We start from the raw sequence: 18384 nt of genomic DNA, 5'->3' as shown, positions 1-18384 counted from the left end.
GATGTGTTTCTATTGGGGAACATTTTTTATTTTAAAATCACTTGGAGCTTGGAGTCTTTTATGTCCCCCAAAAATAATATACATATGTTTTGCTCAGAAAACTCAGGGGGACAAATTAAACCACCAAACCGCCAGTATATGCTAACCTCTATACCCTCTTAGTATCAGTTCCTTCTGTCCCTCTGTCCTTCTAACTTCTATGAACCAATCTCTCTACCTCCTCTCCCCTCCCCCTCCCCCCTCTTCACCTGTCCCTTCCCTCTGCCATCTCTTCTCCTACACCCCCCTCTCCTCCTCTTCACCTGTCCCTTCCCTCTGCCATCTCTTCTCCTACACCCCCCCCCCTCCTCTTCACCTGTCCCTTCCCTCTGCCATCTCTTCTCCTACACCCCCTCCCCCTCCCCCTCTCCACCTGTCCCTTCCCTCTGCCATCTCTTCTCCTACACCCCCTCCCCCTCCCCCTCCACACCTGTCCCTTCCCTCTGCCATCTCTTCTCCTACACCCCCCCTCTCCTCCTCTTCACCTGTCCCTTCCCTCTGCCATCTCTTCTCCTACACCCCCCTCCTCTTCACCTGTCCCTTCCCTCTGCCATCTCTTCTCCTACACCCCCCTCCCCCTCCCCCTCTCCACCTGTCCCTTCCCTCTGCCATCTCTTCTCCTACACCCCCCTCCCCCTCCCCCTCCACACCTGTCCCTTCCCTCTGCCATTTCTTCTCCTACACCCCCCTCCCCCTCCCCCCTCCACACCTGTCCCTTCCCTCTGCCATCTCTTCTCCTACACCCCCTCCCCTCCCCCTCCACACCTGTCCCTTCCCTCTGCCATCTCTTCTCCTACACCCCCTCCCCCTCCCCCTCCACACCTGTCCCTTCCCTCTGCCATCTCTTCTCCTACACCCCCCTCCCCCTCCCCCTCCACACCTGTCCCTTCCCTCTGCCATCTCTTCTCCTACACCCCCCCCCTCCCCCCCTCTTCACCTGTCCCTTCCCTCTGCCATCTCTTCTCCTACACCCCCTCCCCCTCCCCCCTCCACACCTGTCCCTTCCCTCTGCCATCTCTTCTCCTACACCCCCCTCCCCCTCCCCCTCTTCACCTGTCCCTTCCCTCTGCCATCTCTTCTCCTACACCCCCCCCCCCCCCCCCCTCCACACCTGTCCCTTCCCTCTGCCATCTCTTCTCCTACACCCCCTCCCCCTCCCCCTCCACACCTGTCCCTTCCCTCTGCCATCTCTTCTCCTACACCCCCCTCTCCTCCTCTTCACCTGTCCCTTCCCTCTGCCATCTCTTCTCCTACACCCCCCTCCTCTTCACCTGTCCCTTCCCTCTGCCATCTCTTCTCCTACACCCCCCCTCCCCCTCCCCCTCTCCACCTGTCCCTTCCCTCTGCCATCTCTTCTCCTACACCCCCCTCCCCCTCCCCCTCCACACCTGTCCCTTCCCTCTGCCATTTCTTCTCCTACACCCCCCTCCCCCTCCCCCTCCACACCTGTCCCTTCCCTCTGCCATCTCTTCTCCTACACCCCCTCCCCCTCCCCCTCCACACCTGTCCCTTCCCTCTGCCATCTCTTCTCCTACACCCCACCTCCCCCTCCCCCTCCACACCTGTCCCTTCCCTCTGCCATCTCTTCTCCTACACCCCCCTCCCCCTCCCCCCTCCACACCTGTCCCTTCCCTCTGCCATCTCTTCTCCTACACCCCCCCTCCCCCTCCCCCTCTTCACCTGTCCCTTCCCTCTGCCATCTCTTCTCCTACACCCCCCTCCCCCTCCCCCTCCACACCTGTCCCTTCCCTCTGCCATCTCTTCTCCTACACCCCCCCCCCTCCCCCTCTTCACCTGTCCCTTCCCTCTGCCATCTCTTCTCCTACACCCCCCTCCCCCTCCCCCTCCACACCTGTCCCTTCCCTCTGCCATCTCTTCTCCTACACCCCCCTCCCCCTCCCCCTTCTTCACCTGTCCCTTCCCTCTGCCCATCTCTTCTCCTACACCACCCCCCCCCCTCTTCACCTGTCCCTTCCCTCTGCCATCTCTTCTCCTACACCCCCCCCCCCTCCTCCTCCTCACCAGCTTTGACTCTGATGTTCGGGCTGCGGATCTTGCCAGCCTGGTTCTCTGCGGTGCAGAAGTAGTCGTTGTCGTGGATGTAGGAGTTGAAGGCGGAGGGAGAGAAGGGGTAGAGTTGGAGGGTGCCATTGGCATGGACATGACGGATGTGGGGCACGTCGTAGATGTCATCGCCGGTGGCCAGGTACCAGCGCAGGATGGCGGTGGGGGTGCCGCCCGCCGGACAGGGCAGAGACACCCCCACTGAGCTGGAGTAGGTCAGCCTCTGGAGGGACGCGTTCACAAAGTACAGCCTGGTAGAGCCCACATCCTCACTGTGTACTGCATGGGGAGAGAGATATCACAGTCAGTAATAAGTAGTGTAGAGAGAAGAACAGTAGAACTGTAGAACAATAGAACAGTAGAACAGTAAAACTGTAGAACAGTAGAACAGTAAAACTGTAGAACAGTAGAACAGTAAAACTGTAGAACAGTAGAACAGTAAACTGTAGAACAGTAAAACTGTAGAACAGTAGAACAGTAAAACTGTAGAACAGTAGAACAGTAAAACTGTAAAACAGTAAAACTGTAAAACAGTAGAACAGTAAAACTGTAGAACAGTAGAACTGTAGAACAATAGAACAGTAGAACAGTAGAACAGTAAAACTGTAGAACAGTAGAACAGTAAAACTGTAGAACAGTAGAACAGTAAAACTGTAGAACAGTAGAACAGTAAACTGTAGAACAGTAAAACTGTAGAACAGTAGAACAGTAAAACTGTAGAACAGTAGAACAGTAAAACTGTAAAACAGTAAAACTGTAAAACAGTAGAACAGTAAAACTGTAGAACAGTAGAACTGTAGAACAATAGAACAGTAGAACAGTAAAACTGTAGAACAGTAGAACAGTAAAACTGTAGAACTATAGAACAGTAGAATAGTAGAACTGTAGTAGAACAGTAGAACAGTAGAACCGTAGAACTTTAGAACTGTAGAACTAGAATAGTGGAACTGTAGAACTGTAGAACAGTAGAATAGTATAATACTAGAACTGTAGAACAGTAGAATAGTAGAACAGTAAAATTGTAGAACTGTAGTAGAACAGTAGAACTGTAGTAGAACAGTAGAACAGTAGAACTGTAGTAGAACAGTAGAACAGTAGAACTGTAGTAGAACAGTAGAACAGTGGAACTGTAGAACAGTAGAACAGTAGAACTGTAGTAGAACTAATAGAACTGTAGAACAGTAGAACTGTAGAACAGTAGAACAGTGGAACTGTAGAACAGTAGAACAGTAGAATTGTAGTAGAACTAATAGAACTGTAGAACAGTAGAACAGTGGAACTGTAGAACAGTAGAACAGTAGTAGAACTAATAGAACTGTAGAATAGTAGAACTGTAGAACAGTAGAACTGTATAAGTAAAGTGTCACTGTTGTAAAATAACAGGTGAGGAACTGCTTGAAAAACACACTGTTGAGCACCATATTCAAAACACACATCTGGAAATCTACCCAGGTGTTATTCAATGGGTGGCAGGGTAGCCTAGTGTTGGACTAGTAACCGAAAGGTTGTTCAAATCCCCGAGCTGACAAGGTTCTGCCCCTGAACAGGCAGTTAACCCACTGTTTGTGGGCTGTCGTTGAAAATAAGAATTTGTTCTTAACTGACTTGCCTAGTTTAAAAAAAAATAGTTCAATTAAAGTCCTAATAAATTAAACTGAACAGTAATAAACAGATGTAACAGACAGGAAGGATAAGAATGCCCTTCAAATGTGGAGCAAAATAATCAGAACAAATGTATGTCAAATGTCCAGCTGCAAACATCAGTCATGTGATGCAGAAAGCCAGGGATTTGGGCTAAAGCCTCTGGTGGGTTAGGTGGATGTGGGAGGAGGCCTCTACCTACACACAGACACACACACACACACTCAGAGGAAACACACAGTTAAGTTATGTGATTGGAATTTGTATGCCAGACGCAGAGTTAAATCAGTTTTAATCTCCTTTCATATTTAACACACCAGGAGTGTTCCTCCTGGGTACTCAGATTAGGGACACAGCCCCAGCAGAGAGAGAAAGGGAGGTCCCCACATTTAGGGTCAAGGAGGGGAAGATTAGAAGAGAGAAATGACCCTGTCATAGATGGACAGATGTGTCCAAATCTTTGCCCTGCCCCCCTTCCCCCAAATATGTAATACACACATTTTCTCTAACTCCCATTCTGTATCAGCTTTCAGGTTCAGCTCAGCACACAGAGTTCAACTCATTCATCTAACCATCTAGCATACGTATGAATGAAGCAAAATTATCTGTAGCCAGATCATTGGAGCTTCAGAGATCTGAGAAATCACCCCACCCCAGAAATTCATATCTAGCTGTAGACTCTTTATTGTCCAGCACCTCCGACACCACTGTCCAGCCCCTCCAACACCACTGTCCAGCCCCTCCGACAACACTGTCCAGCCCCTCCGACACCACTGTCCAGCCCCTCCGACACCGCTGTCCAGCCCCTCCGACACCACTGTCCAAACATCTCCACCAGGCTCTCTAGTACCCTTCTGGTAAACACATATATCCCTTTCATACACAGACAAAATCCCACTAATTTACCATGCCTGCTTCTTTATAGCATTGTACATTAAACCCCACCTAAAGACCTACTCATGACTCCTGCATTTTCACAGAACCTGTAACCACAATACAGCCATCGGTACTGTGTGAATGGTTCTCTGCTTTTTCTGCAGGTAAATTTATCAACATTTCCATTTTTTAACACCTCCCTAATTTGAAATTCAAACATCCCCCTATGGGTTAACAACACCCCCACCCCTCCCAATGTGCCAGTTAACCACTGATATGTATGAAAGGGGTATACCTGCAAGAAAGTGGTAAAGTGGTAAACTGGCTGTTTGAAAGGGGCTCATTGCCTTTAATGTTTTACAGGTAATATGCCACATCTTCTGCCTGAAATTGATATTAGTTCATGGGCTCATTAAATGTCCATTTGTGTACGCAAGTATGTACCTTGTGTTGTTGACAGACAGATTATTTACATGTGTAGATTCAGATGGTGGTGATAATAACACATCAAACCATGAAGCATTTTCTCACGGAATCAGCACCATGGACAGAGGCTATATATTAACCCTACAGTAAGATCAGCACAATGGACAGAGGCTATACATTAACCCTACAGTAAGATCAACACCATAGACAGTCTATATATTAACCCTACAGTAAGATCAGCACAATGGACAGAGGCTATACATTAACCCTACAGTAAGATCAGCATCATGGGAAGAGGCTATACATTAACCCTACAGTAAGATCAGCACCATGGACAGAGGCTATACATTAACCCTACAGTAAGATCAGCACCATGACAGAGGGTATCCATTAACCCTACAGTAAGATCAGCATCATGGGAAGAGGCTATACATTAACCCTACAGTAAGATCAGCACCATGGACAGAGGCTATACATTAACCCTACAGTAAGATCAACACCATAGACAGTCTATACATTAACCCTACAGTAAGATCAGCACCATGACAGAGGGTATCCATTAACCCTACAGTAAGATGAACACCATAGACAGTCTATATATTAACCCTACAGTAAGATCAGCACCATAGACAGTCTATACATTAACCCCACAGTAAGATCAGCACCATGACAGAGGGTATCCATTAACCCTACAGTAAGATCAGCATCATGGGCAGAGGCTATACATTAACCCTACAGTAAGATCAGCACCATGGACAGAGGCGTATCCATTAACCCTACAGTAAGATCAGCACCATGGACAGAGGCTATACATTAACCCTACAGTAAGATCAACACCATAGAAAGTCTATACATTAACCCTACAGTAAGATCAGCACCATGACAGAGGGTATCCATTAACCCTACAGTAAGATCAGCACCATGGACAGAGGCTATACATTAACCCTACAGTAAGATCAGCACCATGGACAGAGGCTATACATTAACCCTACAGTAAGATCAACACCATAGACAGTCTATACATTAACCCTACAGTAAGATCAGCACCATGACAGAGGGTATCCATTAACCCTACAGTAAGATCAGCACCATAGACAGTCTATACATTAACCCTACAGTAAGATCAGCACCATGACAGAGGCTATACATTAACCCTACAGTAAGATCAGCACCATAGACAGTCTATACATTAACCCTACAGTAAGATCAGCACCATGACAGAGGCTATACATTAACCCTACAGTAAGATCAGCACCATGACAGAGGCTATACATTAACCCTACAGTAAGATCAGCACCATAGACAGTCTATAGATTAACCCTACAGTAAGATCAGCACCATGACAGAGGGTATCCATTAACCCTACAGTAAGATGAACACCATAGACAGTCTATATATTAACCCTACAGTAAGATCAGCACAATGGACAGAGGCTATACATTAACCCTACAGTAAGATCAGCACCATGGACAGAGGCTATACATTAACCCTACAGTAAGATCAACACCATAGACAGTCTATACATTAACCCTACAGTAAGATCAGCACCATGACAGAGGGTATCCATTAACCCTACAGTAAGATCAACACCATAGACAGTCTATATATTAACCCTACAGTAAGATCAGCACAATGGACAGAGGCTATACATTAACCCTACAGTAAGATCAACACCATAGACAGTCTATACATTAACCCTACAGTAAGATCAGCACCATGGACAGAGGGTATCCATTAACCCTACAGTAAGATCAGCACCATGGCAGAGGCTATATATTAACCCTACAGTAAGATCAGCACCATGACAGAGGCTATACATTAACCCTACAGTAAGATCAACACCATAGACAGTCTATACATTAACCCTACAGTAAGATCAACACCATAGACAGTCTATACATTAACCCTACAGTAAGATCAGCACCATGACAGAGGGTATCCATGAACCCTACAGTAAGATCAGCACCATGGACAGAGGCTATACATTAAACCTACAGTAAGATCAACACCATAGACAGTCTATACATTAACCCTACAGTAAGATCAGCACCATGGACAGAGGCTATACATTAAACCTACAGTAAGATCAACACCATAGACAGTCTATACATTAACCCTACAGTAAGATCAGCACCATGGACAGAGGCTATACATTAACCCTACAGTAAGATCAACACCATAGACAGTCTATACATTAACCCTACAGTAAGATCAGCATCATGCCAGAGGCTATACATTAACCCTACAGTAAGATCAGCACCATGGACAGAGGCTATACATTAACCCTACAGTAAGATCAGCACCATGGCAGAGGCTATACATTAACCCTACAGTAAGATCAACACCATAGACAGTCTATACATTAACCCTACAGTAAGATCAGCACCATGGACAGAGGCTATACATTAACCCTACAGTAAGATCAACACCATAGACAGTCTATACATTAACCCTACAGTAAGATCAGCATCATGCCAGAGGCTATACATTAACCCTACAGTAAGATCAGCACCATGACAGAGGCTATACATTAACCCTACAGTAAGATCAGCACCATGGCAGAGGCTATACATTAACCCTACAGTAAGATCAGCACCATGACAGAGGGTATCCATTAACCCTACAGTAAGATGAACACCATAGACAGTCTATACATTAACCCTACAGTAAGATCAGCACCATGACAGAGGGTATCCATTAACCCTACAGTAAGATCAGCATCATGGGCAGAGGCTATACATTAACCCTATAGTAAGATCAACACCATAGACAGTCTATACATTAACCCTACAGTAAGATCAGCATCATGGACAGAGGCTATACATTAACCCTATAGTAAGATCAACACCATAGACAGTCTATACATTAACCCTACAGTAAGATCAGCACCATGGACAGAGGCTATACATTAACCCTACAGTAAGATCAACACCATAGACAGTCTATACATGAACCCTACAGTAAGATCAGCACCATGACAGAGGCTATACATTAACCCTACAGTAAGATCAGCACCATGACAGAGGCTATACATTAACCCTACAGTAAGATCAGCACCATGACAGAGGCTATACATTAACCCTATAGTAAGATCAACACCATAGACAGTCTATAGATTAACCCTACAGTAAGATCAGCACAATGGACAGAGGCTATACATTAACCCTACAGTAAGATCAGCACCATGGACAGAGGCTATACATTAACCCTACAGTAAGATCAAAACCATAGACAGTCTATACATTAACCCTACAGTAAGATCAGCACCATGACAGAGGGTATACATTAACCCTACAGTAAGATCAACACCATAGACTGTCTATATATTAACCCTACAGTAAGATCAGCACAATGGACAGAGGCTATACATTAACCCTACAGTAAGATCAGCACAATGGACAGAGGCTATACATTAACCCTACAGTAAGATCAGCACCATGACAGAGGCTATACATTAACCCTACAGTAAGATCAACACCATAGACAGTCTATACATTAACCCTACAGTAAGATCAGCACCATGACAGAGGGTATCCATTAACCCTACAGTAAGATGAACACCATAGACAGTATATACATTAACCCCACAGTAAGATCAGCACCATGACAGAGGGTATCCATTAACCCTACAGTAAGATGAACACCATAGACAGTCTATACATTAACCCTACAGTAAGATCAGCACCATGACAGAGGGTATCCATTAACCCTACAGTAAGATCAGCATCATGGGCAGAGGCTATACATTAACCCTACAGTAAGATCAGCACCATGGACAGAGGCTATACATTAACCCTACAGTAAGATCAGCACCATGACAGAGGGTATACATTAACCCTACAGTAAGATCAGCACCATGGACAGAGGCTATACATTAACCCTACAGTAAGATCAACACCATAGACAGTCTATACATTAACCCTACAGTAAGATCAGCACCATGACAGAGGGTATCCATTAACCCTACAGTAAGATGAACACCATAGACAGTCTATACATTAACCCTACAGTAAGATCAGCACCATGACAGAGGGTATCCATTAACCCTACAGTAAGATCAGCACCATGGACAGAGGCTATACATTAACCCTACAGTAAGATCAACACCATAGACAGTCTATACATTAACCCTACAGTAAGATCAGCACCATGACAGAGGGTATACATTAACCCTACAGTAAGATCAACACCATAGACAGTCTATACATTAACCCTACAGTAAGATCAGCATCATGGGCAGAGGCTATACATTAACCCTACAGTAAGATCAGCACCATGACAGAGGCTATACATTAACCCTATAGTAAGATCAACACCATAGACATTCTATAGATTAACCCTACAGTAAGATCAGCACAATGGACAGAGGCTATACATTAACCCTACAGTAAGATCAACACCATAGACAGTCTATAGATTAACCCTACAGTAAGATCAGCACAATGGACAGAGGCTATACATTAACCCTACAGTAAGATCAGCACCATGGACAGAGGCTATACATTAACCCTACAGTAAGATCAACACCATAGACAGTCTATACATTAACCCTACAGTAAGATCAGCACCATGACAGAGGGTATCCATTAACCCTACAGTAAGATCAGCACCATGACAGAGGCTATACATTAACCCTATAGTAAGATCAACACCATAGACAGTCTATAGATTAACCCTACAGTAAGATCAACACCATAGACAGTCTATACATTAACCCTACAGTAAGATCAGCACCATGGACAGAGGGTATCCATTAACCCTACAGTAAGATCAGCACCATGGCAGAGGCTATATATTAACCCTACAGTAAGATCAGCACCATGACAGAGGCTATACATTAACCCTACAGTAAGATCAACACCATAGACAGTCTATACATTAACCCTACAGTAAGATCAACACCATAGACAGTCTATACATGAAACCTACAGTAAGATCAGCACCATGACAGAGGCTATACATTAACCCTACAGTAAGATCAGCACCATGGACAGAGGCTATACATTAACCCTACAGTAAGATCAACACCATAGCCAGTCTATACATTAACCCTACAGTAAGATCAGCACCATGACAGAGGGTATCAATTAACCCTACAGTAAGATCAGCACCATGCCAGAGGCTATACATTAACCCTACAGTAAGATCAGCACCATGACAGAGGCTATACATTAACCCTACAGTAAGATCAGCATCATGCCAGAGGCTATGCGTTAACTCTACAGTAAGATCAGCACCATGGACAGAGGCTATACATTAAACCTACAGTAAGATCAACACCATAGACAGTCTATACATTAACCCTACAGTAAGATCAGCACCATGGACAGAGGCTATACATTAAACCTACAGTAAGATCAACACCATAGACAGTCTATACATTAACCCTACAGTAAGATCAGCACCATGGACAGAGGCTATACATTAACCCTACAGTAAGATCAACACCATAGACAGTCTATACATTAACCCTACAGTAAGATCAGCATCATGCCAGAGGCTATACATTAACCCTACAGTAAGATCAGCACCATGGACAGAGGCTATACATTAACCCTACAGTAAGATCAGCACCATGGCAGAGGCTATACATTAACCCTACAGTAAGATCAACACCATAGACAGTCTATACATTAACCCTACAGTAAGATCAGCACCATGGACAGAGGCTATACATTAACCCTACAGTAAGATCAACACCATAGACAGTCTATACATTAACCCTACAGTAAGATCAGCATCATGCCAGAGGCTATACATTAACCCTACAGTAAGATCAGCACCATGACAGAGGCTATACATTAACCCTACAGTAAGATCAGCACCATGGCAGAGGCTATACATTAACCCTACAGTAAGATCAGCACCATGACAGAGGCTATACATTAACCCTACAGTAAGATCAGCACCATGGCAGAGGCTATACATTAACCCTACAGTAAGATCAGCACCATGCCAGAGGCTATACATTAACCCTACAGTAAGATCAGCACCATGGCAGAGGCTATACATTAACCCTACAGTAAGATCAGCACCATGACAGAGGCTATACATTAACCCTACAGTAAGATCAGCACCATGGCAGAGGCTATACATTAACCCTACAGTAAGATCAGCACCATGACAGAGGCTATACATTAACCCTACAGTAAGATCAGCACCATGACAGAGGCTATATATTAACCCTACAGTAAGATCAGCACCATGACAGAGGCTATACATTAACCCTACAGTAAGATCAGCATCATGCCAGAGGCTATACGTTAACTCTACAGTAAGATCAACACCATAGACAGTCTATACATTAAACCTACAGTAAGATCAACACCATAGACAGTCTATACATTAAACCTAGAGTAAGTTCAGCTCCTCTGGATAATGATGTTACATCAACTGAGGGCAGTATGCTAGAGATGGTAAATATGAACTCTAGCCGTCCATCCGATGGTGGGCTACTGAATCCAGGTCAGACATTCTCCCCCACCCCTTGCAGATTACTGATAATGGCCCTCTAGCATAAAGCCCATATTAAAGATTGCAATATCTATAATCTCCCAATGTTGGGACAGGACTAAAGTGGAGGGGTGTAAGGGGGCTAAAGGCTGGGGGTCACCCTGAGAGCTTAGGGGAGCTGGGGGGACTGGGAAGCAGGACCACATCTCTTTAGATTAGGGGCCTGGGGGGTGAGGAGGCTTGGGGGGGGCAGAGGGTACTGTACTGGGCAGGGTGGAGTGGCACTCAAAAGCTGTCAGAAACAGACACACACACAACACACACAACAAACACACACTCAAAGGCTGTCAGAAACAGACACACAAATGACAAACACACAGACACACATGCTCTGAGCAGCACTTAGGATACATTCAAAGTGGGAGGTAAAAGAGGGGTTGCCATGGTGGTACTGACATGTGACTAAAAAAAGACATACAACATACTACATGTGGATGTAGTGTGAATATATTTTATGTGTTTTTGGAATGGGTGAACTTGGTGCGGGTGACTTCCATGTTCCATCCAAGTCAATGGGAGGAGAAGCCAAAGAGGCAACAAGTAGCTAAAATGGCCAACTCCATTTTGTGGAATCAGTGACTGCTTTTAAGACAAACTAGTCTGGATGGAACCAATCATACAGCCAAAACATTCTAGTATCCCATTTGAATGTGCATTGACTGTCAGCTTATTACTGTACTATGTCATGCTAACACATCAACCAATGCCCTTTCAGTCAAATTCAGTCCAAAGCATAAGCGTTGACCTGTTGAGCTGGAAGTTCAGTCCAAAACCGCTAAGAAAACACGATGAGGAAAAACAATCGAAAAGATAGAGAGCGAAACATCCACCTCCCCTTATTTATTGTGGGGTGTTTTCGTTGCAGTGCATTGGAGCCTGCTAATAGTGCTGGTAGAGCGGAGCCCTGGTTGGCTGGTTAGCTGGCTGCAGGAGTGAGTGTGCGCAGAACACACTGAGACACTATTTTATGCAGCCTGCTAGAGAACGAGACATGAATATGTATGTCGAGATGCAGAAGCCATTGCCTATGCAATACTTCATTATGCATAATGCAGCTGGCCTACACCACTCACTCCACACACACACAGAGACGAGTGCACTCGACACACACAAATCACACACACACACAATCGTATTGCATGTTAAACATGATACACACACTGATGAGCTGGTAAACAAATGCCAACATTCCCACCACCCTCACCCCCTTAATACACAAACTCTCACACCCTCACTCCCTGAACCCAACCAAATACATAACGCCTTTTTCTCTTCTACATCTTCCCCCCTTTTCTTCATCTCTCCCTCATTCTGTCTTTTACCCTCTGCTCATGTGCATACACATCAATGCTCCCTTGCAACCCCCATCCTCCTCTCTTTCTCTCTGTCACACATCATGGAGCACCTCTTCCCATGGAGACAGGCGTAGGATCATTTTCAGCCAGACTGAAACTCCACTTCCTCCTTTCCTTCCCTCCATCTCCCTGTGCTCTTCATTCCCCTCCATCTATCCATCTCTAACCTTCCGAAAGCTAGCTATCTCAGATCTTGGTGAGTCTCACAGAGACTTTTGAAGTTGTGTGCCAACGTGTTTGCTTGCGTGTGTGTGTCTGCTTGCGCGCGCGTGTGTGTGTGTGTCTGTGTTTGTGTGCGTGTGTGCGTGTGTGTGTGTGCGTGTGCGTGTGCGTGTGTGTGTGCGTGTGCGTGTGCGTGTGCGTGTGCGTGTGCGTGTGCGTGTGTGTGTGTGTGTGTGTGTGTGTGTGTGTGTGTGTGTGTGTGTGTGTGTGTGTGAGAGGAGCAGGGGGAGGGTAAGTACATAAAAATGAAAAGGAGAGAAAGGGAGATGGAGGTAGGTGTAAGCAGGGCTGGCTCCAGGCATAAGCGGCCGCTGGGGGTAATTCCTATAGTGGAAATTCTCGTTTAGGTTTCACATCCGAAGAATGAAGCAGGCTGCTAATCGGAGGTTGGAACCAGTTCAGGGAACAGAACCGAAAACTAGAAAATAAACGGAACCGGAAACTAAACTGATCTATACTGTTCCAGAACAGAACCGTCATTATAAAAGCACGAGAACCGATTAATATTGTTACTTTAGGCTACCTTCCCCCCCCACCTCTGAATGCTACGATAGGCTACTGTACTGACATTACACACCAGGCCTTCACAAGCATGATTCATCTTTTTTATTAGCCAGAGAAGAATGGATTCACTTTTTCAATGCTAGTTCAAATCAAATCAAATCTTATTTGTCACATACACATGGTTAGTAGATGTTAATGTGAGTGTAGAGAAATGCTTGTGCTTCTAGTTCTGACAATGCAGTAATAACCAATGAGTAATCTAACCTACCAATTCCACAACAACTACCTTATACACACAAGTGTAAAAGGATGAAGAATATGTACATAAAAATATATGAATGAGTGATGGTACAGAACGGCATAGGCAAGATGCAGTAGATGGTACATTAAAGATACTATAGGCGTAGTTATCACATTTCACACTGGATTTATTAACTACAAAAAGATAAGACGTGTTTTTGATTCTGGTGCCACTCTGCACACACACGCTTGTTAGCTTTCTAGCTAAAGTGTGTTAGCTAGCTAGCACAAGCTTGCTAGCTAGCTAGCTCAAAGAACCTTAAAAGTTCCTTCAAAGAAGCCGCTCCTCCTAGGTATAGTTCTGTATACCTAATTCAGATAATGCATGTCATAACAATGCCCAGTACTTCAATCCTCCTCCTCACCCCTCTCTCGCTTTCTCCACACCTACATCTTGCGCCATAGGCTACACGTGTCTGTTCATCATGTGCATAAACAACTAGCTTGCCAGGTGTATCCAATTGGTGAAATCATTTAATGAGCTTAATGTAAAAGAAATGTTGATTTCAAAGGTGAAAAAAGGAACAGAAAGGAACGATATAAACTCTTTATTTTTTTTCTTTGTTCAAACCGGTTGAGAACTTTATTTTACTAGTCAGAACAGTGTAACGAAAAGAAGAAAAAAAGTGGTTCTGTTCAGAATGAAACCATTGGAAAATATTTTTGATTCCAACCCCTGCTGCTAATACATATTCACGAATTGGAGGTGAGAACATTGTGGTGATTTCCACGTGGAGAGGAGAAATAACAACAAGTAGGGCACTGACAGCTGTCAGTGTAGCTAGCTATTATGCTAACCTTATATAGCTAGCTAATGTTGAATGTTGTTGCTACATAGTACTCAGAAGATTAGCCAGCTGGCTAGGCTATGGCTGGTTCTGGAGCTGGATTTGTCATAAGCATTTAGGGACAACTTCGCCACAGATGGATTGGGGAACTCAGTATCTTTGACTTTGCCAATTATTGTTATCTCCAAAGTTTTGGCATCTTCAATAAATTGTGGCCGTGAATCTGCCATAGAAATACAAAGGAGATTAAGCTCTGGTAATATTGATAGCCTAACTATTGAACAGTTTGGACTACAGAATGTGGTTCTTTCTACATGGTGGGCTGTGCAACAGCAATGCCAAGTCAGCCCGTGCTCATGCCATGGTTCTGACAGCTAGGTGAAGTGAAATGATAGGCTACAATGACTTTGCTCATGATGAAAAACTATGACTTTTTCATGATGAAAAACTATGACTTATTGACTTAAATTGTTGTGCAACATTATAGGTAAGCTATGGGCATCGTCTATCAGCTGAAAAAAAAGTGAATGTCCACTCTTGTGGGCGTTTAAAACTGCAAAAAAGAATCTCTCCACCCCATGGCAAAATGGGTAGAATTACAAGAAATAAGGTGTAAAACTGCAAAAATGTTCTCTCTGCCCCATCGCAAAAAAAGGCCAGGCACCACACCTTAATATGGATTTGTGTTTCTCTTAATCCTATCACAATCAACTTTTACATGTTGAATGTAGACTTAAATAAAACACTTTTGGTATATACATATACACTTTAGAAATACATACATTTTAAAGTGGTTAAAATTCATTAAAATGTTGATGACGTAGTGTGATAAACTAAAGAAAATATTCATTTAAACCAAGTTTTTAAAAATGTTTATGCTTACTTTTTGAAAGAACTAATATTAACGGACCAAAATACCAACAAATCTCTTAATGGATAGGTAGATGCAAAAATGTAATTTCAGCCTGTGGTGCCTGGCCTTAAATTTGTTATAATTGTTTTTTTAATGATCTCCAACTCATGGCAAAATGTGTAGATTTTCAGGAAATTTACTTTAAAAACATAAATGTTTCTCTCTGCCATCAAGAGAGGGGCCACTAAAATGTTTTGCAGTGAGGTGGTGGGCCCCCCAACCAAATCTCGCTTAGGGCCCCCAAAAGGCTAGAGTCAGCCCTGGGTGTAAGCTTATGAACAATCCTTAGGGGTCTGGGATAAGGTGGTTGGTGTGGGGTGGGGAGGAGTGAGTGAGTGCTGGGCTGGGGGGTTGTTGGGGGTTACATCTCATCAAGGCATGGGTTTTGCCCCCCCTGCTTTCTGTACACCCAATACGCCCCCCAGGCCCATGCTGCGTCAGTGAAAAGTGTGCTTCTTCAGCAGTCCCCATGGACCCGTTCCCCCTCACATCAAAGCAGCCAGTTTCTCTCATAATGTGAATATCAAATCTGTGGATCACAAGTCCCAGCACAGTCTGCATAAAACCGCCCCTCCCCCATCCTTTAATTCTGCCTAGTGATGAGGAGAGAGCGGGAGGGGGAGTGTGTGTGAGTGAGCGACTAATGGAGAGTGAGTGAAAGAGCGAGAGAGAGAACATACCTTAGACAAAAACAACCACCTGCTAGCCGAGTTCTACCATTAAAATTCCCTCAAATACATGAAGAACAGAGGTGATAAAAGATTGTCAACTTAGACACCTCACCTGTTGTTCATAACGCATGTTTCATATCCCTGTTTTTCCAACATATTCGTTATCCATTTTTAAAAATCTAATGCATTTTTGCCGAGATACTTTATCCCATTCCATACGTTGTAAGGATGGGTTGAGAGAAGAGCGAGAGGATGTGGAGAGACTGGAAAAGCAAATGGGAAACGCAAAGGGGATACTTGGGACGTCCAACTTTGACGTCACCCCATTGAAGCTGAAATTTAAGACGGTTAATGTAAGGGTTAGGTACGATGTGCCATGACGATATGACATGATCCTATCGCTGAAAGTTCCATTGCTCCTCTCCGCGCGTTCTGAACTCCCCTGCGCTCCCCTGCCAGCCTCACCACTGCAACGCACCACTTTTACACCAGCAGCAGTAACGTTCAGCCTACTGTACATCTGACAACATTATTAAATAGGTAGACCTAATCAACACTACACCGAGGTAAAACGCACGTTTCGAGTTCCTTTACTAGAGGCAAAGGCAACTCCGGCCAAGGACATAGAAATAGTTTTGTACCCACATGAAGTCCATTGAAAAAGTTTGCGGGATGATTTTTTACGGGAGGGAGGTTTGAAGGTTTATTTGGGCTCAAAACGAAAACAATAATAAATAGACATTCTAACAGTAGGCCTTTTTACCTTTTTGCGAGTAGGTTAAGACTATTTGACTTCTTATTGAACCCAGGGCAACCAGCACCGACTCAATGAGTCAGAATTAATCTAAATTACACTAACAAATAATCGAGATATGACAATGTTTGTTTGTGTTTATAAGAATACAATCTGACCCTTCACGTTACAATTAAGTGGGAGTAGGCCTATACTAAGTTTACGAAAAGGGCTGTGCATTTTATTATTTCAGTATTATTGCATAGAAAACGTGATTTATGAACATATTCGATTCAAAAAATAAGAGCAGGGACTATGGGCAATTATCTTGGCACGCTTCTGTCCTGTGACCTGCTTTGCTGCTCTGTCATTGGGTAATACGGCAGAACCCAGCGCTAATTGCGCAGCTGTGGGGAGAAGGCAGCTGGGGATTTGGGCTAAAATAGAGAGAGACCAATTTTGCATATTTCTATTTTATATGAGGGAGGGGCAGGAGTGGGAGGGAGGGAGGGAGGGAGGGGTAGAGGGTGACAGTTGGATTTTATGACGATGGAGGGAATGCCTTATGACAACATATATTTTGATTTATTCAACTCAGTTTCCAAATGCAATTGAGGGGACAATTTGATTATATTCATTTAATTTTAATTTCATAATTAATATTTTTTCAATAGACCTATACATCCTAAAAATGACACTGACATTACAAAATGTTCTACATCAAATATAGCATTTCTGAAATGCCTACATCATTAATTGATCATCATTCTAGGTAATCATTAATACAAATCTGTGTTAGATTATCAAAAAAATGTATTTAGAAAATAATGTAGTCTGATTATAAAAATCCATTCAAAACAATTCCATTTTGACAAAATTGCCTAATGCCCATCTTCCGTGAGGAAATTTAGCGCTAATGGTCGTAAAAGTATGCTATTTCATTTAGCGACATTGGTTGTAGGCCTAAAAAAGATTGAGCCATTTTCAACACTTAAAGATCTAGCAAATTAATACTAATGATTGTTACTGCCGTTTTGAATAAAATAGGTTTGAGTGTCTCTTCTTTAATTTGTTTTCTTTGATTTACGTAATTGAACAATTTGTCGCTGTGAATAATTAGCTTGCTCATTGAATTTTGTGTATTTGCGTTGTAAATGGAAGTAGGTATGGAATAGAATATTCAACTAAAATGTGATGTTACAAAATATTAAAGTGAACCATTTAACAACAAAAAATGCACACAATATATTGTTACAATTAAATTATAACCACATTGAAATCGCAACTTCACAGCAAACAGGCCCAACGCAAGGGAGAGAGGGAGGGGTGTCCCCCCTTT

General features: G+C 43.8%; 1 protein-coding gene across 2 annotated transcripts in view; it reads right to left on the bottom strand.

Moving 5' to 3' along the window:
• The window catches only part of LOC124009216 (Down syndrome cell adhesion molecule-like protein 1 homolog), a 177175-nt gene that overhangs the window by 157025 nt on the left and 1766 nt on the right, over positions 1-18384 (bottom strand). For both annotated transcript variants that reach the window (XM_046320786.1, XM_046320796.1), the window contains exon 2: positions 2062-2382. In XM_046320786.1, the coding sequence (XP_046176742.1) occupies positions 2062-2382 (321 nt within the window). The remainder of the gene's footprint in view (positions 1-2061; positions 2383-18384) is intronic.

The sequence above is a fragment of the Oncorhynchus gorbuscha genome, linkage group LG02 (genome assembly GCF_021184085.1).
Source record: "Oncorhynchus gorbuscha isolate QuinsamMale2020 ecotype Even-year linkage group LG02, OgorEven_v1.0, whole genome shotgun sequence".
Lineage (NCBI taxonomy): Eukaryota > Metazoa > Chordata > Actinopteri > Salmoniformes > Salmonidae > Oncorhynchus > Oncorhynchus gorbuscha.
This window is presented reverse-complemented; position numbering and strand designations above follow the sequence as displayed.